This window comes from Alnus glutinosa, chromosome 8, assembly GCF_958979055.1.
Source record: "Alnus glutinosa chromosome 8, dhAlnGlut1.1, whole genome shotgun sequence".
Taxonomy (NCBI): Eukaryota; Viridiplantae; Streptophyta; class Magnoliopsida; order Fagales; family Betulaceae; genus Alnus; species Alnus glutinosa.
The window spans coordinates 7,098,314-7,125,864 of NC_084893.1; the positions used below are offsets into that span (position 1 = coordinate 7,098,314).

At 36.4% G+C, this 27,551-nt stretch overlaps 4 protein-coding genes across 5 annotated transcripts; 3 read left to right on the plus strand and 1 right to left on the minus strand.

Moving 5' to 3' along the window:
* The first annotated feature begins 3,086 nt into the window (after positions 1-3,086).
* LOC133876530 (cytochrome P450 71A9-like) lies at positions 3,087-6,164 on the plus strand. Its single transcript, XM_062314821.1, has 3 exons — positions 3,087-3,165; positions 3,245-4,175; positions 5,327-6,164. The coding sequence occupies exons 2-3, from the start codon at positions 3,252-3,254 to the stop codon at positions 5,933-5,935; spliced, it is 1,533 nt and encodes a 510-aa protein (XP_062170805.1). The 5' UTR covers positions 3,087-3,165; positions 3,245-3,251; the 3' UTR covers positions 5,936-6,164.
* Positions 6,165-9,400: 3,236 nt separating this feature from the next.
* On the plus strand, positions 9,401-11,305 carry LOC133874960 (cytochrome P450 71AP13-like). The gene is made up of 2 exons (XM_062312915.1): positions 9,401-10,412; positions 10,509-11,305. Exons 1-2 carry the CDS (start codon positions 9,501-9,503, stop codon positions 11,118-11,120), a joined length of 1,524 nt encoding a protein of 507 aa, XP_062168899.1. The 5' UTR covers positions 9,401-9,500; the 3' UTR covers positions 11,121-11,305.
* Positions 11,306-11,759: 454 nt separating this feature from the next.
* On the minus strand, positions 11,760-19,184 carry LOC133874961 (rhodanese-like domain-containing protein 11, chloroplastic). Of its 2 annotated transcripts, XR_009901416.1 has the most exons (11): positions 18,849-19,184; positions 18,413-18,508; positions 17,004-17,111; positions 14,766-14,862; positions 14,512-14,551; positions 14,359-14,433; positions 13,334-13,421; positions 13,144-13,211; positions 12,471-12,543; positions 12,133-12,370; positions 11,760-11,960 (listed from the first exon to the last, which is right to left on the minus strand). XR_009901416.1 is itself a non-coding variant. In XM_062312916.1 (10 exons), the coding sequence occupies exons 1-10, from the start codon at positions 19,053-19,055 to the stop codon at positions 12,287-12,289; spliced, it is 936 nt and encodes a 311-aa protein (XP_062168900.1). In that variant the 5' UTR covers positions 19,056-19,184; the 3' UTR covers positions 11,971-12,286. The 2 variants fall into 2 exon arrangements, 1 of the variants encoding a protein (XP_062168900.1); XM_062312916.1 differs by lacking the exon at positions 11,760-11,960 and having other exon boundaries at positions 11,971-12,370.
* Positions 19,185-23,979: 4,795 nt separating this feature from the next.
* Positions 23,980-26,703, plus strand: LOC133875340 (cytochrome P450 71A9-like). The gene is made up of 3 exons (XM_062313446.1): positions 23,980-24,001; positions 24,081-25,011; positions 26,001-26,703. The coding sequence occupies exons 2-3, from the start codon at positions 24,088-24,090 to the stop codon at positions 26,604-26,606; spliced, it is 1,530 nt and encodes a 509-aa protein (XP_062169430.1). The 5' UTR covers positions 23,980-24,001; positions 24,081-24,087; the 3' UTR covers positions 26,607-26,703.
* Positions 26,704-27,551: the final 848 nt, after the last annotated feature.

Sequence of the window (27,551 nt, forward strand, 5' to 3'; positions counted from 1 at the left end):
GTACTGGCCGGCCGGTCGGAGCTTGGAGAGAAAGAGATATATATATATATATATATATATATATATATATATATATATATATATATATATATATATATAGAGAGAGAGAGAGAGAGAGAGAGAGAGAGAGAGAGAGAGAGAGAGAGAGAGAGAGAGAGAGAGAGAGAGAGAGAGAGAGAGAGTGAGAGGGTACAATTTTCTTACCCCCCGGTGATGTACTGGCCGGCCGGTCGGAGCTTGGAGAGAAAGAGATATATATATATATATATATATATATATATATATATATATATATATATATATATATATATATATATATAGAGAGAGAGAGAGAGAGAGAGAGAGAGAGAGAGAGAGAGATACAGAAACAGAAACAGAGAGAGAGAGATAGGTTAGAGAGAGCGATACAGTGAGAGAGAGCGAGAGCGAGAAAGAACCGTGAGGAAGAAGAAGAACAGTACCGTGAGGAAGAAGAAGACGCGTGCCGTACGATCGTGAGGAAGAAGAAGACGCGTACTGCGTGAGAGAGAAAGAGAAAAAACCGTGAGATATATAACAAAATTTTTTTTTCCTTATTTGAAACTTGAAATAATTAAGCCAATGTGTAGGTGGGCGCGGGAATTGTCCCGCGCGCCTACACGTGGCCAAATCCCTTATTTATATTTTAAATTATATTTTTTTATAATTTGATTAAATATATATGTATTTGATAAAAACAGTTGGCCACGTGTATAAAATACACGTGGCCAATTGCAAATATAAATATAAAAAAATTATAAAAAATATAAATATTTTAGCTACTTACATTTAATACATGCGACCAATGGCCACTTGATAAAATACACGCGGCCAATTGTTTCCACGCCCCAAATAGCCACGTGTATATTGTGACGTGTCTACAGTAACTGATACTGTAGACACGTGACGAATTGTGGTTTTTTGTGTAGTGGGACAACAGGGCCCTAAGAGAAGAATAACCCTACTAATTTCTAAAAGCACAAACAAGAAACTCCATGGGAGGAGGGAAGCAAGGTGTGCTTCCCTCCTCTTCAACAAAAACAAAAACTATTACTCTTCGCTCTCTCAGGAAAATAACTGCTACAGAGCCCGGGACAATAAATTAAAGCTTTAGACTTACGGAGTTCAAAATGTGACCTTAACCCTAGAAGTGACATGAAATGACAGAGAGAGAGAGAGAGAATATGGTGAAAATGAAATGTGGTGTTCGGGGCTGCTTATATATAGTATATCTTGACAAAGAAGAATCTTAAATGAACTAAATTTGTTATTCTAAATTCGTCAATATGATTTAATTTGTATTTATTTGTTTTTTCTTTTTGGATGGGAGGATCACATTCGAATATTAGCTTCCAAAGTTGCCAAACTTTTGGGCTTGTGGCTAATGGCTATTGCTATTGCTAAAACAAAACAAAACAAAAATACTAGAGAAGAAAGAAAAGAACTGCACCAGCCGGCCACCACCACCACATGCACTATATATATAAAAACAAAAGGAATTAGAACTTTTCTTTCCAGTTGCTCAGTGGCGCAAATGACTCCGGCCGCGTTTGTCATGTGCGGTGGCGGTTTCTGCGTCTTCACCCTTAAAGCAGTGATCAACTTGAGATTTGGTCCCATACCATATGTGAGCAGGGCCCTTACCAAAATTGTCCAGGCCGGCTAGATTTTTATGTTTCATTCATTGTACTGTACTGTTTCACTTTTATGAATAGTGTTGTACAATAGATGGACAATTCCATACGCAACACAAAATAATCATGCACGTGAAGAAACTTTTTTAGTTTTTTAGAAAAATGATTTTTATTTTTAAATTTCGTAATTTTTTTTTTTATTTGATGGAATTTGAGTTTCTTCTTATCAAACAAAACCACTCTCGAACTATCACCGAGCTATCCCAGATCACCGCCAAACTAGCCACTCCCAGACTACCATATATTGTGCAACCTTCAAACCACCACCAAGCTATCCTTAGAGTACCGTCAAACCACCACCAGGCCACCGTCGGCCACTGCATACCATTGTCGAAACTCAAATTATTATGTTAATATATTAATATTTATATTGTGAAAAAAAATGATTTTTATAGGTTAATACGATTAAATGAAAATATTAAAAAAAAAAATTGTCATTTTCTATATGCACCAAATGTTGAAAAAATATTTTGAGCCAAAAACAATTTCCTGAAAAATAATTTTTCTAATAATATTTTTCGACAAAAAAATATTTTACCTAAAACAACATATCTGAAAAGAGGATTCGAATTTCATTAATTAATGAAAAAGAATGACGATGAACAAATGATCAACGAGAAAGCTCTACTACCCCGGATAGGAATGAATGGCGGTACGCTGATGTATCTGCTAGCTTTGGATTCGGATATGGATGTGACTGCTTCTTTAGTACTTTCTTCTCGCCCTTATTCTTATTAGCTATGGGTGCTATCTTTCGTTTTTGGTTGCTTTCTCCCATTTGGAATTGGTGAGCCTGCACGAGATGGACACGCTATATACCTTCATGATCCGATCCTATCTTGATTTCTTGCCATTCTTTTTTGTTGCGGTGTGCTCGTCAGATTTACCGATTCGCAGGGGCCTCGGGCCCTACTTAGTTGACGTTACCATTGTCATTGTCTTTCATAAGTCAAGTAGGCGAACCTATAGGTCTTTTTTTTTTTTTTTTTTTTTTTTTTGAAACAAAGAGAACTTCATTACAAACTCTAGAGAGAATTACACTTTACCAAAAGGCCAATACAGGATAAAAGAAGTTCATACATGCCCGAAGGCAAACACCATTGCCCGAAAGCCATTTGTGACCGGAGATAAAGAAACTCCACCCACTAAATCAGGACAAACCCGACTTAAAAGCAGCTACCAAAGGTAGACTGTGAAAAGATCTAGAATATACAAAAAAACAACATCTACCCAAATAATAAATAAACATTACAAAGATTATACATGAAGTCCCTCTAAACAATAAAGCACAATAGCACATAAAAGAGAGACAAATCTAGTAAAAAGTCATCAAAAAATCTTAAAATGTCCAAAAATTAAAAAGGTAGACTGAAACAAAAGACACAAAGCAGAGGCTACAACCCAAAGCCGGCAGAAAGACTGACAAAGTAGCACTGACAAAGAAGAACAGCGGGTAAGGTTAGCCTTTTTCTTGGTTATATATTTCGTTCAAAGTTAAAGGCCGGCTAATATATATTATTTCATTCATGTAGAAATGAAATGAGTGCCTCCGATTCCTTGCTCCAAAGCAATCAGACCATGATTTCTCAAATTCTCTTGATGCTCTTCTTCGGTTTTCTTACACCCATATTGTTTGTTTTATTGATCAAGCAAAGGAAGAAGCCTGACGAAGCAAAGAGGCTCCCTCCTGGTCCTCGGAAGCTGCCTCTGATTGGCAACCTCCACCAGCTTGGTGACTTCCCACATCGATCATTTCAACACCTTTCTGATGAACATGGACCGCTCATGTTCTTGCAACTAGGCTCAATACCCACTTTGGTAATCTCCTCAGCCGACACGGCAGGAGAGATTTTCAGAACCCATGATCGTATTTTTTCAGGCAGGCCTGTACTTTTTGCTGCAAAGAAGTTTAGTTATAATCTCTCTGCCATGTCGTTTGCTCCCTATGGCGAGTATTGGAGGGAGGTCAGGAAGCTTGTAATCTTGGAAATGCTTGGCGCCAGGAGGGTCCAAACATTCCAGGTTGTTAGGGAAGAAGAGGTTGCCCTTATGATTGATTCTGTAGCCGCGGCCCTTTCTTTTGGTCCGGTCAATCTAAGTGAATTGACACTTTTGCTGACAAATAACATCGTTTGTCGCGTGGCGTTTGGTAAGAAGTACGAGGATGGAGGAGTTCATGAAATGATTCGTGAAACGCAAGAATTATTGGGAGGATTCTGCATAGCAGACTTCTTTCCATGGATGGGGTGGCTAAACAAGTTTAATGGTCTTGGAACGAGGCTAGAAAAGAATTTTACAAAACTGGACGAGTTATATGAAAATGTGATTGAAGAGCACCTTGATCCAGCAAGGCCTGAACCTGAACCTGAGCATGAAGATCTTGTTGATGTCCTGCTCCGACTTCAGCAGGATTCAAATCAGGCCATTGCCCTCAGTAATGACCAAATCAAGGGTGTCCTCACTGTACGCATCCCATCCTTCTCTTTTTCTTTTCTTTTTTTCTTTTTTTATTTTTTTTATTTTATTTTATTTTATTTTTTTAACCAAGGTATAAATAGAGGGTTTTGCCTGAATATATGTTCGGGACACCGGGCAGGATTCAAAGAATCTTTCACACTTAAGAGAGTTGAACCTTACACCCACTGGCCACTGAAGATAAAAAAACAAAAAACAAAAAATTGTACTAGTGCTACAAAGGAAGTCATCCCCTCAAGAGCCAGCTGCCCTACCTAAATTGTTGACTTTTCAAAATGGTCCTCCATTCTTTTATAGAAGTAAAAGGATAAGAGGAATACTACATATCATCCCCTTGTCCTCCTTTTGTCCTCCCAAAATTGATGTGGCTCTTAAAATCACCATTGAATTTATGATAGATCATTGTTGGATTTTGATCCAATGGTGATTTTAAGAGCCACATCAATTTTGGGATGACAAAAAGAGGACAAGGGGATGATATGTAGCATTCCTCAAAGGATAATATTTTCTAGCCTACAGGCATACTATGTTCTTTTTTTAATTGATACTCTAAACAAAGAGCCCACTTCTAGACCAAGTAGATGGATGGATAATATTCTACATTTTAAATAAAAAAAATAGTATTCATTTTATAGTTAAGATTTAAAATTAGTATATTTAATGGTATATAAGATTTCACATTATTTAAATTTTTTAAAAGATTTGTCAATATTAATTTTATATATACTATTAGATACATCAATTTTAAATTATAATCATAAAATGAATATTACCAATTTGATTTGAAATAGACAAAATCGAGAATAAGATGTAAGAATAGAGTAGAAAATTAAACATTCTTTCACAATAACCAATGGAGTCAAGGCTTACGGGTGGTGCAAAGTGCAAACATGGGAAAATGAAATGAAAAAGCTAGAGATAGTGATGGGAGATGGTACTTTGTAAAACCGTAGAAAGCTTTCTTTTTTCTTGATTTTAATTTCTTTCTACCAATGAAAAGCTTTCTTCCTATAAGGTAAAAAAAGTTCTTCGATCTTGTTAATTACATATAAATCATAAGTAGTGCTTAATTTATAAACTTTTGCCAGCGCGCCTTGGAAAAGTAAGAATTTTTTGCTGCTCTTTGTCAATACATGCAGGACATGTTCCTTGCAGGTACTGATACATCTTCAACCATACTAGTATGGATAATGGCTGAACTGATAAGGAATCCATCTGTAATGCTAAGAGCACAAGATGAGGTAAGAGAAGCAGTGAAGGGAAAAGCAAAGGTGGAAGAATGCGACCTTCCGAAACTCATGTACTTAAAGCTAGTTGTGAAGGAGGGATTTAGACTCCATCCACCAGTCCCATTACTAGTTCCAAGGGAAACTACTGAGAGTTGCAGGATTGAAGGGTACCATATCCCTGCAAAAACAAGGGTGTTTGTCAATGTCAGATCGATAGGAAGGAATCAAAAACATTGGAAGAATCCAAATGAGTTCCAACCAGAGAGATTCTTGGATAGCTCGATCGATTTTAGAGGAAAACACTTCGAGTTGTTACCCTTTGGGGCTGGCCGTAGGGGTTGTCCTGGAATAAACTTTGCAGTCCAGATGATTGAGCTTGCACTAGCAAATCTTCTGCATCGTTTTGACTGGGAAGTACTACCTCACGGAGTGAGAAGAGAAGATCTAGATATGGAAGAAGCTTTTGGGCTTACAATGCACAAAAAGCTTCCTCTTTGCCTCCTGGCTAAGCCTTTGTAATATCACATGATCGGGCAGATTATAATTATCCATATATATGTTGTAACATTACTACAGATATTCAATGCCACCCCATATATATATAGTTGTGTCTAGTTTTTCTTTAATGAAGAATGATAGACACAAAGAAGACACCAATTAAGGATGGGTTTCAATAGCTTCATCTTGGTTGAACTCTATTAGAATATTTCCATAACATTCTCGGGATATTAAGTATATATTCTCCTCATATTTTAGTATTATTCTACGCTTCGGTATTGTTATTTATGTGAGAATATTTCCGTAATATTCTCATTATATTATGGAAATATTCTCCACGTAGTACGGTAATATTTGCTACCATATTTGATCATTGTTGTAAATATTCTAGGAATAATTTGCGATTTTGTAATGGACAGAAATTTCCTACAAATCGGTTTGTAGAAAATTTCATACCATTTACGTATAAGAGTAACATGTGTCCTTGATAAATGCTTTTGAAAAAACATATGAGAAGGGACACATGTCAATTTCATACGTGGATTGTATGAAATTTCTTACAAACTAGTTTGTAGGACATTTCTGTCCGTTTGTAATTATTGTATTTCTAATTCTTTTCTAGCCTCATTCAACTATAAATAGGTCATTTTATTGTTCTTGCCTTCTCTAGCTAGCTATCATTTATTTATTTATTTTCTAATAGCACAAATGTGACTAATATTTTTTTTTTTGGATGAATTAAATCTTTTATAACCCAACGCAAAACGATTACAAGCCCTCCAGTGAAAACTGAAACAAATTCTCAAAGAGAGAATACAAACAAAACAACCCAACAGACTACTACATCTAGCAATAGTCGAACAGAACACAAGACAAAATAAGAAAGCAAAAAGTACCGCTACCCTCTCAACTTCTTCTATTGCTTGCTTCAACCTGTTGTCTTTACAATCAAACAACTACAAGAGCATCAAAACTCCAACCCCATCTATTAACAAGAAACTCTGTACTCAACTCTAACTCGCACCTCCCATTTGACCTAGCCACTCGATCTTCCCCTGCTCGTGGGATGTTACCATGAAGAAAACTTAACAACGGATAAAGCTGCAACTGATTTCCTGCCAACCAAAGCAGAAATAGCAGAAGACGATCCCACCCACCAGAATACCACCATACAGAGCATCCCACACCAGACAAAATTGCATCCTCAAACCAAACTAAAAGAGGAATGCAGATTCCAACGGAAGACTAAGGTATGGTTGAGATCCTTGAACTGTCCATTAGCCACTAGCCTTGAGCGAACTTCCCATCTAATACAATCCATAAGAGATTCTTCGGTTTTGGGTGAGGAATTATGCAGAAGAGCATTCCTCTATTTCCAAATATTATACACAGTAGATCCCAAACACAACCTCCCCAAATTAGCTCTAACACCTCTTCCCCTTAAAACCTTCAAACCCCAAGCTTCAATAGCATCCCAATCCAAAGGTGCATTTGGAATGGAACACTCAGACATGATATTTGTCCAGATTTGGCTACTGAAGTTACACCTAAAGAAAATGTGTTCTTGGTTCTCTTGGGCGGCACGATAAAACAAACACAAAGTGCATCCAGTGTAATCCCATCCACACATTCTCTTCTTAGTGACCAATGCATGTCTCCTTACTCGAAGACATGCATCAAATATCCACATTGTGCCAAAATTTCATGCACAATTAGTAGAAATTAATTTGTCTCAGTTCACTGCAAAATAGTGTCAAGTATTCGAAATTGATACTTATGAGCTAGCTTTATTAAAAAAAAAACAAAGATACTTATGAGCTAGCAAAGATGAAATTACGCTCAATGACCCCAATTACAACTAGACTGAATATATAGATGTATACGTTTTCAATCCAATTACAATAATTATTAGCAAATTAAAATTAATAATCACATGCACATAATATCACCAACGACATCAACAAAAGTATAAAACAAATCAAACACACATATTTTGTTGACAAAATAAGTGAAAATCTTTTGAAAAATTCTTTACAAATAAAATTACAATGGGGCAACCAAACTTAAGAAACTCATCTACTATAGAATAATCAAATTATACAGTGTATACTTACAAAACCTTTGTTATTAAACTTAATGTGTACCCCCAACAAACGATCCATTTGTCTTTATTGCAGTAGTTCAAGAACTCTGACCAATTCTTCTATGGATTCTCTTCTTGCAACTTGAAACTCGATCGATCTAGCTAGCTAGTGGTCGAAGGTTTTTATGAATTTGTGCGGTTTAAACGAATTCTAAAAGAGGTATAAAAGTGAAAACATATGGAAGCAAAAAGTCCCTTAACATAATATATATATATATATATATATATATATATCTTAAAATAAATTTAATTTAATTAATATTTAGATATAAAAAAAATGGTCTCACTTAGACTTGTTGTCTTAGGCCTCAAAATTTATTAAGCCAGTCCTTGTAATTGTTAAAATGTCCTACATCGTTAAAGTTTATTAGACCTGGGCTATTTATAAGATATTATGTCCCATCCTCTCTCAATGCGTCTTTTGAGAGTGAATTGAGCCTATGGGCTTTTTACATTGTATCAAAGCAGGTTCTTTGGACGATGATGGACCTCTCTCTTCCAGTTGAACACGTGTTTGACCAAAAGTTGTCACACGTGAGGAGGTGTGTTAAAGTGTCCTACATTGCCAAGAGATACATGATCTGGACACTTTATAAGCCATTAACACATCTCCTCTCTCAAGGCATCTTTTGAGAGTAAGATCCATGGACTTTTACAGTATCAGAGCCAATCCCTTGTGATGATGGCCTTTTCTTCCTATATATCGGTTGAACACGTGTTTGGCCAAAAGTTGCTACACGTGAAGGGACGTGTTAAAGTGTTTCACATCGCTAAGGTGTGCTAGACCTGAACTGTTTATAAGTCATTATGTCATTTTCTCTCAAGGCGTCTTTTAAGAATGAATTGAGCCTATAAACTTTCCAAGGAATAAGACAAGGACCATGACGCCTACAAGGACCATGACTCCCATTCGTGAAGTGGGTGGATGATATTTGATCACAGGATTCACGAAAAATGATATAATGATGGAACTCGACTAATATTGACAAACATGCAAAGTACTGTCTGTCAGTCTGTGTCGTTGGAAGGATCGATAGAAATCATGAATAAGATCAGTGGAATCTTTGAGACCTTACCTGATCAAAAAAAATAATCTTTGAGACCTTAACGCAAGTTGCAGCATGTGTCACGAAGAAAATTGGAGTCTATTGCTTAAATTTCTTTGTTTTTAGCAGTTACTGTCAATCTTGATCACATCAAGGCTCCAGTAACGTGATTGAGATTGACATGGAAAATTTGCTGGTTATATTATTTTCCAAAATCAAGCCAATTTGCAATAAATTATAATTAATTGATACCAGAACTATGGCAGATGAAAAGTTGAAAAAGTAAATAAACAGAGTTAAACTGGAGAAGGCCATAATTGCGCATGTATATGGATGACCATGTAGAGAAAAAAGTGGACTCACATTAATTCTCACTTGTGTGTTTCTGAAAACTCCAATGGCTTTTCTTCAATGGCTAAAGGAAAGCTTCCAACCCATCTTCCTCTTTGCTTCCATTTTCCTGGTTGTGTTGCTGAGGTTTTTCTTGAAGGAGAAGTCAAGAAAAGGAAAACCCAATCTCCCACCATGCCCTCCAAAGCTACCCATCATTGGTAACCTTCACCAGCTAGGCAACATGCCGCATCTCTCCCTCCGGCGGCTGGCAGACAAGTTTGGACCAATCATTTTCTTACAACTTGGTGAGATCCCAACGGTGGTGATCTCATCTGCTAGACTAGCCAGGGAAGCAATGAAAACCCATGATCTCGCACTATCAAGCCGTCCGCGAATCTTTTCAGCCAAGCACCTATTTTATGATTGTACAGATGTTGCCTTCTCCCCCTATGGTGCTTATTGGAGGCATATTCGAAAAATATGCATACTTGAACTACTAAGCGTCAAAAGAGTTCAATCGTATAGCTTTGTTAGAGAAGAAGAAGTTGCTCGTTTGATTCTTCGAGTTGCAGAGTCCTATCCTGGCACCACCAATCTTTCCAAGTTGCTTGGCCTATATGCAAACGACGTCCTTTGCCGGGTTGCATTTGGAAGGGACTTCTCAGGAGGAGGAGAATATGATCGCCATGGCTTCCAAAAGATGCTGGAAGAGTATCAAGTATTGCTTGGAGGATTTAGCATCGGAGATTTCTTCCCTTCCATGGAATTTATACACAGCTTAACAGGCATGAAATCAAGACTTCAGAACACATTTCGACGCTTTGATCAACTTTTTGACCAGCTGCTGGCTGAACATCGCAATCCCAAGAGAGAAAAAGAGGAGCAGAAGGACCTTGTGGATGTGTTACTCGATGTACAGAAGAAGGGATCTGATGAAATGCCTCTCACCACGGATAATTTAAAGGCTATCATCTTGGTCAGTAAAGACTTCCACTTTTATTACTTACAAATTTCTGTTGAATATAGACGCTCAACTTTTAGTTACTGAGTAGTGTCATTACTGCCACTGCAGGACATGTTTGCTGCAGGAACTGATACAACGTTCATCACCCTTGACTGGGGAATGACAGAGCTCATTATGAACCCAAAAGTCATGGAAAGAGCACAAGCCGAAGTACGAAGCATCGTCGGAGAGAGAAGAGTTGTTTTAGAGAGTGATTTGCCTCAGCTGTACTACATGAAAGCTGTCATCAAAGAGATATTTCGGTTGCATCCCCCTGCTCCAGTATTAGTCCCTAGAGAATCCATGGAAGATGTGAACATTGACGGGTACGACATTCCAGCCAAGACACGTTTTTTTATCAATGCCTGGGCAATAGGGAGAGACCCAGAATCTTGGGAAAACCCGGAAAGATTTCAGCCAGAAAGATTTATGGGTAGCACTATCGACTTCAAGGGTCAGCATTTCGAGCTTATACCTTTTGGCGCTGGTAGAAGAATCTGCCCAGCTATGACATTTGGAACAGCAAGTGTGGAGCTCGCTCTAGCTCAACTTCTCCACAGCTTTGATTGGGAGCTTCCCCCTGGTACCACAGCTAAGGAATTGGATATGACAGAAGTTTTTGGCATCACAATGCACAGAATTGCTCATCTGCTTGTCATTGCCAAACCACGGTTCCCGTAAACAATGCAAACATAATCTAAAGAGGAGAAACAGACTACACTCTGCCAGATAGAATGTTTGTACGACTGTTTCCGAATTTCATAATTCAAAGCATGTAGATCAATAGCTATCCCATAAAGTATTCTGGAATAAAAACATCTAATGTTTTAATCCCATATAATAAGTTTTGTGTTCGAATGAGGTAATAGATGTAATCCTGGAGCTTGCATCTGCTTATGAACCTTTGAGGGGCAAATTTCTGTGCCTCAGCAAATCAAAAGTTAGCCTTTGTTTGTTCAACACCCCACAAAAGGTCCCCCAACAATACGTTAGTAAATTAAAGAGTGAACAGGAGGGATATATATATATATATATAGTCATGTCATTATGATTGTGATGTCAGTATGCTTGCCAATGCCATCGGAATTTTTGTTGTAATGGGGGCACATCCTCGCATATTCTTTGAGAAAAGCCAAATCCCAAAAGTGAAGTTACCAAAAGACCGAAAAGAACATTCCACTTACATCCGTAGAGAGAGAGAGAGAGAGAGAGAGAGAGAGAGAGAGAGAGATGTGTATGTGTTTCGCTTTTTCAATAAACTGGGATCTACTTATGTTAACCTTTATCTGCATTCAGCACAGCGTAAATGGTGAAATGAAAAAAACAAACAAAACAAAAAATCTTACTGCTCTCACTAGAGCTCATTTACATTACACTGAAAAATGTCAATGTTTGATTTTCCTAATGATACTAAACTCATTATAGATAACCTCTTCACCCTCATCTCATCTTCTACTAATGGTACAGAAATAAATGTATGAGTAAAGTATAGACTTTAATGGACAACAAGTTTCCAAGAACCTGCAGAACATAGACATCACAAGGCATAATCTGATTAGCAACAACACAAAGACTTTCAACAAAATTATGAAGTCAATCACTGCTTGAATAGTTCCACAACACCATGTGGTAGAAAAAAGCTCAAACACAACACAACTCAAAATAATGAAAGGTGTAAGATGGGGTAATTCACCATCAAAAAGCATGTATGCAATTGGCTTCTCAAAGTACTCTGGCAAGAAAAAATTGTGACCGTTGGCAAATCTCATCTTCATATACTGCTCCAGAATTGCAAACGTTTTCGCAAATATTTGTATCAAATACATTCAAGCCCAGAGCTCTGAACCTCAGTGAGACCTTATATCCTGAAGATAATGGCCAACTTGCTGAGCACCAAGAAACAAGGCATCAGCAACAATAAAGATCCCAACCTGTGCCATACACAGCCAAACATTATGTCTTTTTCAGAATAACAGACTAAAGACTAAAAAGTAGCATGTATTTTACCAATTTGAGAAAGAGACTAATTACCAGACGCGCAGAGAACACTAGTCGGTAACCCCAACCTTCTCTTGAAGCTGCATCTCTTTGTTGATCAGTAAAACTGAAAAGAACATGTCAATAGTTTGCTTTATTCACATAGTAATCACTCAGGGTGGAGAGAATAATCAGAAACAAGTGTGCTACAAAGCAATACGAAAAAAAAAAAAAAACAAGTCCAAGCACTTAAATTTGTCTTACAAGCTAGAGATGTACAGGACAAGGAAAGCAGGAGACTTTCATTTTTTGTATCGGTAAGTCAACACAGGCTTTCCTTTAACCCACAACCACAACACCAATCTATAATTTGTACAGACAAGTGATGCCAACCAGCAACAAGACCGGCCCTAGCTTTTAATGATTCACAGCAAGTACAACCTCGGTTTGTTAATAATGTCAAATCCAATCTACAGGCATTTACTGGATAATGCATCTCACAGCAATCTAGAAATCTGTAAATGGTGTTGGCATCATCTGCTGACCCAGCTTGGCAAAGTGCTTGGTGAGATCGTGACATGGGCAACTTGCATGTAGACAATAATGTGTAATGATCTATAGCATGGAATTTCATATACTTCTTTTGAATAAAAAAGTAAAAGAAAAGTCTCATAACTTTTTTACGATACAATTCTAAAGAAAATGACAAAAAGGAATAAATAGTTACCCGAGAAACTCTGAAACCCCACCAATTCCAGCAAATTTAAGAGGCTGAGGACCTTCTGTGACAAGATCCTGCTCCACATAACACGAGACTCAGTATATTCTCCAATTCATATTTGCTTGACAGGAAAAAATTAGAATGAACAGGAAATAAAATTATAATAACAAAGTCCTGCACTTCTCATAACAAATACCTCTTCTTCAGCAGCCTCCAGACCCCCTTGCATCCAGAAAAGGTTTGTGTAGCCAGCATTATACAGTATCTCACAAGCAGCTAGAGATCTGTCAGTATAATGTTTTCCAGAATGAGAAGTGTGATAAGATAAAATATTCCATTCTCACCAACAACAATTGAGATTGATTTTTCAATATGTAAAGGTGATTTGCATCGCTTAGCATCTTATCCATTCAGCACATATAGGATAGAAATACAAATTATGATAGTCTCGGGCAGGTGTCTATGTAGCACCCTCATGTTTCTCATCCAAGCTGGAACATATGTTTCAATTTAGTGATAAAATGCTTGGAGTGAGTCCAAGAACATAAATTCCAACCTGAACAAGCGACAGGGGTATGCCATCTAGATCCTGACCAAGGGGCAGCCAAAGTCTGGAAAGAGATCACATGGTTTAAAACCGAATTGGCTAAAACCTGCAAAATGGAAGAATATCACTTTATCCATGTTTACAACTCATTAGAAATTCATGCTCAGTGATGACTCAACCACCTCAAGGCTTAAAAGGATCACAATGATCTCTCCATGCCATAGTTTTTCTGAAGAAAATTAAGCATCAACTAGTATGATCTTCATAGATTTTAATGAGAAAATAACTTCCATCACCATTACACAAAGCCTGTTCAGTTAATTGTTTACACTGTTTGGATATCCCTTGAAAGTCAAGTGGTCCCATCAGTTCCACATAATTATATTTCTGAATGAAAACATAAAACAAGAAATTTGCAAAACAAGAGAGAATTTTTCTTTTAAAGCCTGTGTAAAGAGTTTGGAATCATAACAACATTGACCATAAAAGGCAAGTGTTACATATTCTTGAATTCAATGCTTTGGTCAGCATAACCTCATTCAAACTGCAAACAGGAACTCCCAAGTGCTCTGTGTTGAAATCACAACTGTAATTCCCTCCAACAGCAGAAACAGTGATAAATTCATGTGCTAACCCACTATCTGAAAGTCCAGCCAGTTACACAAAAAGCTTACCTCAACCCCTTCTGGCATGCAACAATAAGGTCTGTATCTTTTGTATAATTCTCCGCAACTTTTGATAAGAACTGGCTGTTGAAGAAAGAAAGAAAACAAATAAAGCATTCATTCTATAGACGAGTAAATCTAGAGAAGTGATTTCTAACTTACTTATTGTAAGACAATGTAGGCACACCACTCCACCAACCCCCTGCACAAAAAATAAGTCAAATTTAACAAAGTAACCGGCACAAAGTCCAAGGAAATTTATCCTAGACTCTAAGCACCAAAATTAATACTCTCCTGTAACCAGTGAGACATGACAAAAATGTTGTTAAAAGACCATTCATTACGCGATTCATTAACTTTGGTGCAAAAAGAAAATATCAATTATGAAAGACTAGATAGCAAAAGTTGTTTGATACCCATCGTGAAATTAGTGATCTTTGTGAGCAGAGTTCCAACATCAAACTTGGTATCAACATCAAAGATTGGAATCCAGGTTGAGCCTTTAACCCACGCCTTCAAAACAATGAAAAGCTATGATATTCAAGAATCATCACAATGAAAATAACCATGGAGACATTATGCTCTGTAAAAATTACTCCAAAAAAACACAAGATAAAAATAGAAAATAGTACCCAAAAAAAGATACATTTTAGCAACTATGATACGTTCATATTTTCCTAGGGCTAGGTGGCACTACCGTAGCCACCAAGCAACCCCAAGCCAGCTGGAATAAGGAGTTTAATTCTCCATATTTTATTTCCTTAAGTATTTAGTTTAATAAGGAATGTATTTTCCATTAGTTATTTCCTTAGTTTATTTTCCTGCATTGTGTTATGACGGCTAGACCTAATGGTTATGTCTTATAACCTAGCCGTCATCTATTTAAAGTGTAATCCTACTCAATGAATAAGCATGCTGAATATTATGAAAACCTAAACCTTTTTGGTTGTTTTGGAGATCAAGGCTCTCTCGAAGTAGCCATTGGAGATCACGGCTCTCTCGAAGTAGCCTATATCTTTTTCCTCGTTATTTTTATTATTTGATCGCATCAAGTGGTATCAGAGCGAAGGTTGATTGTTTTCTACAACAATCTCCGATCCACATCATCACCATGCCTTTCTGGAATGAAGAGGAACGAGCGAGGCTAGACAAGATGCGGTCAGAATTCCTTGCGTACAAAGAAGAATCGAGCAAACGGATGGAGGAGATCAGGAAAAGAATGGAAAGCTATTCTCCACCACGCACATCTCCGGCAAGCCAAGCGCCACCCATACAACCTACCCCACCAGTAACAAGAAGGGACCAGATGATGCCAAGGCCCCAAGCTATGTTAGAGACACAAACCAGAAATCTGAACTCTCCTCGGGTGTTGGGTTACCCCAGCAAACCCATCAGCCTTTTCATTCAAAGGTCCATTATTTTCCGATCCAATTCCAATGGTGAAGATCTCGAGGGTTATGCTGGTGCAGGTCTTTATGATAGCATGCCGATGGATGAAGAAGATCGAGTTGTGCTTCCCCCGCTGATGGTTGATGGAAACTTCTGCCACTCGACCCTCTCTTGCGTTTCTCGTGCAAGTAGTGCTATTGAGGAGCTGTATGGGTCTCCACAAGACATTGATGGCGTGATTTTTGCTTGGTTCAGGAAGAGAAAGAAAAACAAAAAGGAAGAAGAAGTTGGGATTTTATCGCTGGATCAACTTTTCTATATGGAATTAAAGCTCTTGCTGATTATGTACACGCGAAGAGCCACAAGCTGGGAATTTATTTTGATGCTAGGATCTCTACATGTCAAGGTCAACTAGGATCACTTTTTCATGAAAATAATGGTTCAGAATAGTTTGCTTCTTGGGGTGTGGTCCAGGGTCCTTTGATCAATGAAGCTGCAGTGAAAAGGGTGAAAGGTCAGGGACTGATTTTTGCAAAACCTGAATTCTTCCTTGGGGACAAGGAAGATGTTAGGGGAGAGGGATGATACGTTCAGATTTTCCTAGGGCTAGGTGGCACAACCGTAGCCACCAAGCAACCCCAAGCCAGCTGGAATAAGGAGTTTAATTCTCCACATTTTATTTCCTTAAGTATTTAGTTTAATAAGGAATGTATTTTCCATTAGTTATTTCTTTCTTAGTTTATTTTCCTGCATTGTGTTATGATGGCTAGACCTAATGGTTATGTCTTATAACCTAGCCGTCATCTATTTAAAGTGTAATCCTACTCAATGAATAAGCATGCTGAATATTATGAAAACCTAGACCTTTTTGGTTGTTTTGGAGATCAAAGCTCTCTCGAAGTAGCCATTGGAGATCACGGCTCTCTCGAAGTAGCCCATATCTTTTTCCTCGTTATTTTTATTATTTGATCGCATCAAACTAGAACTAGTTAAATGAGTCTATAAGAACTAATCAGTTTATTGCAATAATCGGAAATGATGCTCAGAACCTATGATATTTACCACTATTGCAATCAATCACCAAAATCACCCTAATAACCTATAAAACAAGACAACAGGAGTCGAGTGATAAACACATTCACATTGAACTAATAAGAAGTGAGCCAAAACAAAGCAAAACTCAAACTTGATTCCTAAAAGATCTGAATTTTAAAAGTAAAAATAATATCCAAAAGAATCAAAACATTGAAATAAAAGATGTCCACCTTTTTGCGTTCAGTAGAGGGACGAACATCAAGTAGGGTTTTGTTAGATAGCTGAATTGCATATCCAGCTTCTCTTGGCATAAGAACTTTAACCTTTTCTTCCCTAACCTATAGAAAACAGTCAAAGCATTATATAAAATTCCTAAGCCTCACAACTTGAATTCATTTAGGCAATTCAATCACAATCATACTGAAGAAACTGCAGTTGATACAAAGATCGGCATAATCAAGTTATTAAGGCAAGAGCCAGAAAGTTAGGGCTCCCTGGCAAGACCTGGCCAAGGAAAGGCCCAAGGGTCTTTATATATTTCAATTGAGTATCTAGCCCTCCCTCTTTCACCACAGATCTAGAGTCAAGACGTTAAGTGAAGCCCCCAAAGAACTGACAAACAATAATCTCAGAGATCATAGCTGTCAATGTGCTCATACTCTTCACAAATTTAACAGCTAAGGTATATACAATACGAGAGTAAAATTGCAAGTCATTTTTGAGAATACTACAGACTACTTATGCATGCGGTGACTGATCCGGAATGGAAAGGCAATGCCTTGGAATTTCCTAGGGGATTGTTTGATAATCTTGACATATATCATCTTTTATGTTCACTTGTCAATATTTTTTTTTTTTTTTTTTTTTTTATAAGTAATTGCAATTTTATTAAAAAAGAGAGCGTAAGGCGCCCCTAGTACACACGAAGTATACAAGAAGCAAAAGCCTCACTGCTGACCCGACAAGAAGAAGCCCACAAAACAACCCAACCTCAAAGCCCCGACAAACAAACCACAAACCCCCCCCCCCCCCCCCCCCCCCCACACTTGTCAATATATATATATTGCTTTGAGACATTATCAAATAGCTTCCTGCATTTTCAATTTTATCAACTACTTCACTGTGTTTTGTCCGGCTATCAAATATAGCCTTCTGTTCATATTCTATTCATTTTTCTAATATAATACTTGTGAAGTTCCAATTATACTCCAAACAAAGCACAGAAAGCTAATTTGATATTTTCCCTTTTGAAATAACACAGACAATAGCGGACATTTCAGGGATGTTAATGGAATCAGAATTTATAGAGATAATCCAAATTTTCCCATTTTCTCTCACATACTAATCTTCCTGTCCATTGGAATCTTCTAAAACAATATAATACAGACAGTAGAACCTGCACTCAGTTGATGGGGATTTCAATTATAAGCAGACACATTAAAATCAATTTTAGGCAGGTCAATGCTACTTATTAAAACCATAATTCACTTGAAGCAAGATATTGCAATCCTTCACAGCCAAAGTCCAACAGAGATAAGATTCAGCTAGCAAAACAACATCAGTTATTAGTTTCCTCACTAACCATCTACTCCATGCCCAAAAGAAAGATAAAAATGTTGTTATTTTGGGTACAAAATACCAGAGCTTCCCATCTCTTCCTGGCAGCAGCCATATCTCTCATTTGCTTCAATTCATAATCTTCACCGTCAGCTTGCATTCGAGTAGTACTGCAATGCTGAATAAGGAACAAAGATAACCCAGATTAGAAACAAAGAGCTATAAGTCAATCCAAGAAGCTCCATTGGTTTCTGTGCAAAATTAGGAAAAGAAAGCCAAATATTGTACCAAAACAAGGAGCTATAAGACAATCACAGAAGCACACGGTTAAGTTGATAATTCCTTCTCAAAGAAACCAAAAACAACCAAAAGGAAAATAATTAACAAGACACAAAATTTGGCTTTCTTTTCCCTTCCTTCATCTTTTCAGCAACCAAACATTGACAGAAACAAAACACCCACAAAAAATAAGTGAAGCCCATTAATCAGAACTAGTAAAAGATGGAATATTTACATACCAAAAGGTGGGTTCTGCAAGAGGGTCTGAGTTTCGGAGAAGATAGCTCTGAAGAACTGTAATAAAAGGGTCTGAGTTTCAGAGAAGATAGCTCCGAAGAACTCCAATGCTGTGCTACTCTTTTAGAAATTTTGAAGACATTTTGTACGTGAAAATTAGAGCGAGAAATGGTAAGAGAATTGAGAGAGGGAAGTCCCAGAGCTTCCATTGCAAGACCTTTCTGGGTAACAACACAGTGAACCGGGAAGAGAGTGGTAAGATTTGGAATTGCTTATCCGTTGCAAATCCGACTTGGTAAAGTAAGGATATGCGTACCCCGGATAGTGTTCTGCTCGGGATAGGACTATCTCGAAAGTCTCAAGGGAATTATGCGGCTCTCTATTTCGTAAAATGTTTTACGCCACATTTTTTTTCTTCACAATTATTCAATAATATTAACCCGATCCAAAAATCTGAAAGAACTTGCGAAAACATATGTATCAATATACAAAAGGAGCAAAACTCTTGCGAAGTCCATTTATGCCATTTTTAAATTTTCCTTTTAATTCGACTAGGCATTAGGCATTAGCTTATAACCCACACGAGTAATTCTATATGTTATATCTTTTTCTTTCTTGTATTCCTTCTAATAATAGCGTAGCTTTTAAAATTATCGTTGAACTTGTAATTGATTATTATTAAATTTTGATCAAATCGTAATTTTAAAAATCACGTCATTATTAGAGGGACATAGATATGATGTCTATAATTACTCAACCTGCACTATACCCAAGTTTTTTATTATAATTTAATTTTAAAAACTTTTTGTGAAAACGTCTTAAAAGAGAATAAGAAACAATATAAAAAATAATAATAAAGTTATAAAAGAATTTATAAAATTCAAACAAGTGTTGATTTATGCTTTATATCAACGGTTGGGTGGATCGAATCAAACCAACATTTAACAACAAAAAACAGCCATAATGCTACTTGTCCCAGATTTAATCATCCTAAAACTATTTTATATATTAAATTTTGCTTCTATTTCAATCTACTTTTTATTAAGCATTGTTAGTGAAATTTTGGTACAACTATTGAACGTATATGCACTAAAGTATGAAAGTTTTGGCTTATTTAACAATTTTAACCACCCTAAAACCATTTAAAATGTTAAATTTTGGCTATTGGGAAGGTATTAGTGTAATATTTTGTTTTTTTTAAAAAAAAAAGAAAAAAAAAAGAAGAAGGTTTGTTTAGCTTTTAGTTTAGCTATTCGTTCTCTCAATTATTTCGCTTCTTTTCAATAACTAAATTATAATTTCATTTCATTTTTTTTTTTCAAAAATGTCTTTGAAAATAATAGCAAATAATAATAATAAATAACAATGAAAAAAAAGAAGGGCTTGTTTGTCAAGCTCTTGTACATTACATGATAGTGTTAGTCACTATTTACATAATTTTTATTTTATTTTTACATTTTTCAATAACAATCAACATCAAAACATTCATACTTTTTTCACTTTTTATATCACATCAATAATTTTTTATTATTATTCAAATAAAAATATTCACTACAATACAAAATTTTTTTCACTTTTTTATACAAATTCTTTTTATTTTATGTCACATCATTACATTTTACTAATTTTAAAACTAACAACTCACTACTCTGTTGTGTTTTGTTCTTTGCCAAACAAGCCCGAAGTTACGGAGGAATTCATTCAATTTAAACAAATGTTGATTTCTGTCGTACAATGACAGTTGGGTGGATTGAATTAAACCAACAATATATAATAAACAACAATAAATAGTCATAAAAAATGCTACATGTCACGGCCATAATCGTAGAAACATTTTTTATATTAAATTTTGGTTATTTTTCAACTTACTTTTAACTAACCATTGTTAGAGAAATTTTGCAAAGCTATTGAATGTATATGCACCCAAGTATGGAACTGTTAAAAAAAATTTGGCCTATTTAACAATTTTAGCTACCATAAAACTATTTAAAATGTTAAATTATGGTTATTAAGGAAATAATATTATTATTTTCAGTACACTATTTAACAATTTTTTTTTTCTTATTTAGTGTTCCTGCTTATTAATGGCATTCCAATCTTTGGGCTTAAAAATGTGTGTTGGCTTCCCACTTAACTATTTCTCTTTCAATTCTCACGCTCCGTTTTAATATATAACTACAAAAAATTGACAAGTGTCGTATTATTTGAACATGAGATTTGTCACAATTTTAGGGCCTCTAAAACGCCATTTGTCAAAATTAAACATATTAAACACATGTTACTAAACACACAATTTAACTTAAATGGACACTCGTTAGCATTTTATATATAGTATTTATTTATTTATTTATTTTTTTTTGTTTTTGGGTGAAAGATCCTTTCCAATATATATAGAAAAAGACCAAATCGGTCAAATGTTCAGGGTTACAAAGAATCCCTAATAAACCAAATCAAAGGTACTATGGGTAGAGATTCCTCCGCATCGGGTAAGTCAGACTCGGACCATATTAGACCACAGCTGCCAAAAAACAACCTAGACAACAGAAGATGCCTCTACGTAGCATAAAACCCTACTTGATTTAAGAGATGACACACAATCTGAGCTATAAAATAGCTTTTACAGACCAGATTTTGATGTTAAAAAATAGAGCAGGCTGTATCAGAGGACTACAACAAAACAACAAATAAAAAATAAAATTAAAATCCATTGGACGGTTGATGCAGAAAATTCGGGACCCATCAAAAGCTCCAGCAGAAAGTGCGCCTTTAAAGGAAAAAACTCAAAACCGGAAAATTCTCCCATAATCGGAAGATGAGAGGAACTTAGAAACTGCACGTCATACTTCACGAACTGCTCCACGAAAATTGTTAGTAGGCTAACTGTAGTTACAAGTAGGCAAACTACTCCACAAAAATTGCTCACGATCTGCTTCGGCATTTGCTGGCATGCGAACTGCTCCTTGGACTGAAGAGGACAAATCCTGTATACGAACGACACCTGTAGTAACTCATCACCATGCAGAAAACACGGGAAAGCCACACCTGACGCCTACACTACATCACATGGCTTTCTTCTTCTTCCACGGGAACCCCAATTGGAGGAAAGAAAAACAGCATATTTTTCAAACCCGCCACGGCCAAGACTGGGACGTGAAAACAGAGAGGAAACACGGAGCCAAGAAGCCAAAATGCAGGTTTGAATATTCTCCCCGGCGGATGTTTCGGTGCCTAAACAACCCACAACACCATGATGAATCCCATTACATCACAGTACTGGAACAAAAACGATTTCACCCAGGACCGTGAAAACATTTATCCCAGAACAAAAACAAACTACGAAAACAGAAAAAACATCTCAATCCCAGAGCAGAACGAGACAAAACTACATTCTCCTCCAAGGGGACAACAGGGCCCTAAGAGAAGAATAACCCTACTAATTTCTAAAAGCACAAACAAAAAACTCCATGGGAGGAGGGAAGCAAGGTGTGCTTCCCTCCTCTTCAACAAAAACAAAAACTTTTACTCTTCGCTCTCTCAGAAAAATAACTGCTACAGAGCCCGGGACAATAAAGCTTTAGACTTACGGAGTTCAAAATGTGACCTTTACCCTAGAAGTGACATGAAATGACAAAGAGAGAGAGAATATGGAGAAAATGAAATGTGGTGTTCGGGGCTGCTTATATATAGTATATCTTGACAAAGAAACATCTTAAATGAACTAAATTTGTTATTCTAAATTCGTCAATATGATTTAATTTGTATTTATTTGTTTTTTCTTTTTGAATGGGAGGATCACATTCGAATATTAGCTTCCAAAGTTGCCAAACTTTTGGGCTTGTGGCTAATGGCTATTGCTATTGCTAAAACAAAACAAAACAAAAATACTAGAGAAGAATGAAAAGAACTGCACCGGCCGGCCACCACCACCACATGCACTATATAAAAACAAAAGGAATTAGAACTTTTCTTTCCAGTTGCTCAGTGGCGCAAATGACTCCGGCCGCGTTTGTCATGTGCGGTGGCGGTTTCTGCGTCTTCACCCTTAAAGCAGAGATCAACTTGAGATTTGGTCCCATACCATATGTGAGCAGGGCCCTTACCAAAATTGTCCAGGCTAGATTTTTATGTTTCATTCATTGTACTGTTTCACTTTTATGAATAGTGTTGTACAATAGATGGACAATTCCATACGCAACACAAAATAATCATGCACGTTAAGAAACTTTTTTAGATTTTTAGAAAAATGATTTTTATTTTTAAATTTCGTAAATTTTTTTTTTTTTTTTTTTTTTTGATGGAATTTGAGTCTCTTCTTATCAAACAAAACCAATCTCGTACTATCACCGAGCTATCCCAGACCACCGCCAAGCTAGCCACTCCCAGATTATCATATATTGTGCAACGACCTTCAAACCACTACCAAGCTATCCTTAGAGTACCGTCTAACCACCACCAGGCCACCGTCGGCCACAGCATACCATTGTCGAAACTCAAATTATTAGGTTAACATATTAATATTTATATTGTGAAAAAAAAATGATTTTTATAGGTTAATACGAGTAAATAAAAATATTAAAAAAAAAATTGTCATTTTCTATATGCACCAAAGGTTGAAAAACTATTTTGAGCCAAAAACAATTTCCTGAAAAATAATTTTTCTAATAATATTTTTTGACAAAAAAATATTTTACCTAAAACAACATATCTGAAAAGAGGATTCGAATTTCATTAATGAAAAAGAATGACGATGAACAAATGATCAACGAGAAAGCTCTACTACCCCGGATAGGAATGAATGGCGGTACGCTGATGTATCTGCTAGCTTTGGATTCGGATATGGATGTGAATGCTTCTTTCGTACTTTCTTCTCGCCCTTATTCTTATTAGCTGTGGGTGCTATCTTTCGTTTTTGGTTGCTTTCTCCCATTTGGAATTGGTGAGCCTGCACGAGATGGACACGCTATATACCTTCATGATCCGATCCTATCTTGATTTCTTGCCATTCTTTTTTGTTGCGGTGTGCTCGTCAGATTTACCGATTCGCAGGGGGCCTCGGGCCCTACTTAGTTGACGTTACCATTGTCATTGTCTTTCATAAGTCAAGTAGGCGAACCTATAGGTCGTCTTTAGTAGCACTGACAAAGAAGAACAGCGGGTACGGTTAGCCTTTTTCTTGGTTATATATTTCGTTCAAAGTTAAAGGCCGGCTAATATATATTATTTCATTCATGTAGAAATGAAATGAGTGCCTCCGATTCCTTGCTCCAAAGCAATCAGACCATGATTTCTCAAATTCTCTTGATGCTCTTCTTCGGTTTTCTTACACCCATATTGTTTGTTTTATTGATCAAGCAAAGGAAGAAGCCTGACGAAGCAAAGAGGCTCCCTCCTGGTCCTCGGAAGCTGCCTCTGATTGGCAACCTCCACCAGCTTGGTGACTTCCCACATCGATCATTTCAACACCTTTCTGATGAACATGGACCGCTCATGTTCTTGCAACTAGGCTCAATACCCACTTTGGTAATCTCCTCAGCCGGCACGGCAAGAGAGATTTTCAGAACCTATGATCGTATTTTTTCAGGCAGGCCTGTACTTTTTGCTGCAAAGAAGTTTAGTTATAATCTCTCTACCATGTCGTTTGCTCCCTATGGAGAGTACTGGAGGGAGGTCAGGAAGCTTGTAATCTTGGAAATACTTGGCGCCAGGAGGGTCCAAACATTCCAGGTTGTTAGGGAAGAAGAGGTTGCACTTATGATTGATTCTGTAGCCGCGGCCCTTTCTTTTGGTCCGGTCAATCTAAGTGAATTGACACTTTTGCTGACAAATAACATCGTTTGTCGCGTGGCGTTTGGTAAGAAGTACGATGATGGAGGAGTTCATGAAATGATTCGTGAAACACAAGAATTATTGGGAGGATTCTGCATAGCAGACTTCTTTCCATGGATGGGGTGGCTAAACAAGTTTAATGGTCTTGGAACGAGGCTAGAAAAGAATTTTACAAAACTGGACGAGTTATATGAAAACGTGATTGAAGAGCACCTTGATCCAGCAAGGCCTGAACCTGAACCTGAGCATGAAGATCTTGTTGATGTCCTGCTCCGACTTCAGAAGGATTCAAATCAGGCCATTGCCCTCAATAATGACCAAATCAAGGGTGTCCTCACTGTACGCATCCCATCCTTCTCTTTTTCTTTTTCTTTTTCTCTTTTTAATTTTTTAATTTTTTAATTTTTTTAATTTTTTTTAACCAAGGTATAGATAGAGGATTTTGCCTGAATAGATGTTTGGGACACCGAGCAAAGCGCGCGCTCCTTCTACATGAGTAAAAAATGCCTCGAACTTTTACTAGCGGGCATGATTCAAATAATCTTTCACACTTAAAAGAGAGTTGAACCTTACACTCACCGAAGTAAAAAAACAAAACACAAAAAATTGTACTACAAAGGAAGTCATCCCCTTCAAGAGCCAGTAAATGCATGGTCCTCCACTCTTTTATTGAAGTAAAAGGATATATAATATTTTCTAGCCTACAGGCATACTATTTTCTTTTTTTAATTGATACTCTTAACAAAGAGCCCACTTTAGACTAAGTAGATGGATGGATAATATTTTTCATTTTAAATGAAAAAAATAGTATTTATTTTATAGTTTAAATTTAAAGTTGGTATATTTAATGATACACACGATTTCACGTTACTTAAATTATTTAAAAGACCTGTCAATGTTAATTTTATATACACGGTTAGAAATACCAACTTTAATTTATAACATGAAATGAATAATATCAATTTGATTTGAAATAGACAAAATCCTATTCTCAATAAGATGTAAGAATAGATTAGAAAATTAAACACCCTTTCACAATAACCAATGGAGTCAAGGCTTACGTGTGGTGCAAGTGCAAACACGGGAAAATGAAATGAAAAAGTTAAGAGATAGCTGATGGGAGATGGTACTTTGTATAACCGTAGAAAGCTTTCTTTTTTCTTGATTTTAATTTCTTTCTACCCATGAAAAGCTTTCTTCCTATAAGATAAAAAAAAGTTCTTCTGTTAATTACCTATAAATCATAAGTGCTTAATTTATAAACTTTTGCCAGCGCGCCTTGGAAAAGTAAGAATTTTTTGCTGCGCGCTCTTTGTCAATACATGCAGGACATGTTCCTTGCAGGTACTGATACATCTTCAACCATACTAGTATGGATAATGGCTGAGCTGGTAAGGAATCCATCTATAATGCTAAGAGCACAGGATGAGGTAAGAGAAGCTGTGAAGGGAAAAGCAAAGGTGGAAGAAAGCGACCTTCCGAAACTCATGTACTTAAAGCTAGTTGTGAAGGAGGGATTTAGACTCCATCCACCGGTCCCATTACTAGTTCCAAGGGAAACTACTGAGAGTTGCAGGATTGAAGGGTACCATATCCCTGCAAAAACAAGGGTGTTTGTCAATGTAAGATCGATAGGAAGGAATCAAAAACATTGGAAGAATCCAAATGAGTTCCAACCAGAGAGATTCTTGGATAGCCCGATCGATTTTAGAGGAAAACACTTCGAGTTGTTACCGTTTGGGGCTGGCCGTAGGGGTTGTCCTGGAATAAACTTTGCAGTCCAGATGATTGAGCTTGCACTAGCAAATCTCCTGCATCGTTTTGACTGGGAACTACCTCACGGAGTGAAAAAAGAAGATCTAGATATGGAAGAAGCTTTTGGGCTTACAATGCACAAAAAGCTTCCTCTTTGCCTCCTGGCTAAGCCTTTGTAATATCACATGATGGAGCAGATTATAATTATCCATATATATGTTGTAACATTACTACAGATATTCAATGCCACCCAGTGGCGGAGCCAGAATTTTGATTGAGGGGGTCAATTTTTTTTTTTAATGAATAAATAAAATTGAACAAAAATTAATTAAAAATATTAAAAAACATATAACTAGCAAAATAAATAAACAATTCAACAAAAGTTTTTTATTGTTTAAAACATATAAACAATAAGATGGTAATGGAAATTTTTTTCTTAAGCAAGAATTTTTTGATAAGTTTGTTAAATTTACCTTGACACGAGCTCGTTTAAAAAATTGATTGAAGCTCAATAGAATTATTGTTGTTCTCCATAATATTATTAGGTAACTAGAATAATATATTTCATACATACAATTAAAATATGTAACAAAAAATATATATTTTTAAACAATTAATTTAGAAGAAAAATTTAAATATAAAAGCTTAATCAATGTAAAAGTTTAATTATCTAAATTTTTTTAAGAAAAAATTGATTTAAATTGATACGAATAGTTGAAGGCTTGATACAAATAGTTGAAGGCTTAGAACAGAAGAAATATTGTAGAAACTAGAAAGAATTGTTGGGGCATATTATGATTCTCTCATCGCAAATTCTTTCTCCTTCTCTAATTTTTCTTTTCTGATTTGTGAAATTCCAGTATATCCGTACAGGCTGTATTGGTTTGGCAATAGACACGGTGTTGCAAATTAACAAGAGTTTAAATGTAATAGGCTTAAAGTTGGCCGAAATTTCAAAAAAGAAGAAGAAAAAAAAAAATTTTTTTTAAAAAAAAAAGAAGGTAAAAGTTGGCCCTTTATTTATTTCATGGGCCTCATACTTTTTCCTTTCCAGGATTCTTTATCGTTTCCTTCAAAGTCTTGTTTTTATTAAAGTTTTTCAGTGTCAAAGAGTCGGTCCCAAA

Excerpts from the sequence above, each read along its gene's own strand:
- LOC133874961 (XM_062312916.1), bottom strand. The coding sequence starts at position 19,055 with ATGGAAGCTCTGGGACTTCCCTCTCTCAATTCTCTTACCATTTCTCGC. Across the intron at positions 14,552-14,765 it reads GATCACTAATTTCACGATGG|GGGGTTGGTGGAGTGGTGTG; the intron begins GTATCAAACAAC and ends TTTTTTGTGCAG. Across the intron at positions 14,434-14,511 it reads CCTACATTGTCTTACAATAA|CCAGTTCTTATCAAAAGTTG; the intron begins GTAAGTTAGAAA and ends TTTCTTCAACAG.
- LOC133876530 (XM_062314821.1), top strand. The coding sequence starts at position 3,252 with ATGAGTGCCTCCGATTCCTTGCTCCAAAGCAATCAGACCATGATTTCT. Across the intron at positions 4,176-5,326 it reads AAATCAAGGGTGTCCTCACT|GACATGTTCCTTGCAGGTAC; the intron begins GTACGCATCCCA and ends CAATACATGCAG.
- LOC133874960 (XM_062312915.1), top strand. The coding sequence starts at position 9,501 with ATGGCTTTTCTTCAATGGCTAAAGGAAAGCTTCCAACCCATCTTCCTC. Across the intron at positions 10,413-10,508 it reads ATTTAAAGGCTATCATCTTG|GACATGTTTGCTGCAGGAAC; the intron begins GTCAGTAAAGAC and ends CTGCCACTGCAG.
- LOC133875340 (XM_062313446.1), top strand. The coding sequence starts at position 24,088 with ATGAGTGCCTCCGATTCCTTGCTCCAAAGCAATCAGACCATGATTTCT. Across the intron at positions 25,012-26,000 it reads AAATCAAGGGTGTCCTCACT|GACATGTTCCTTGCAGGTAC; the intron begins GTACGCATCCCA and ends CAATACATGCAG.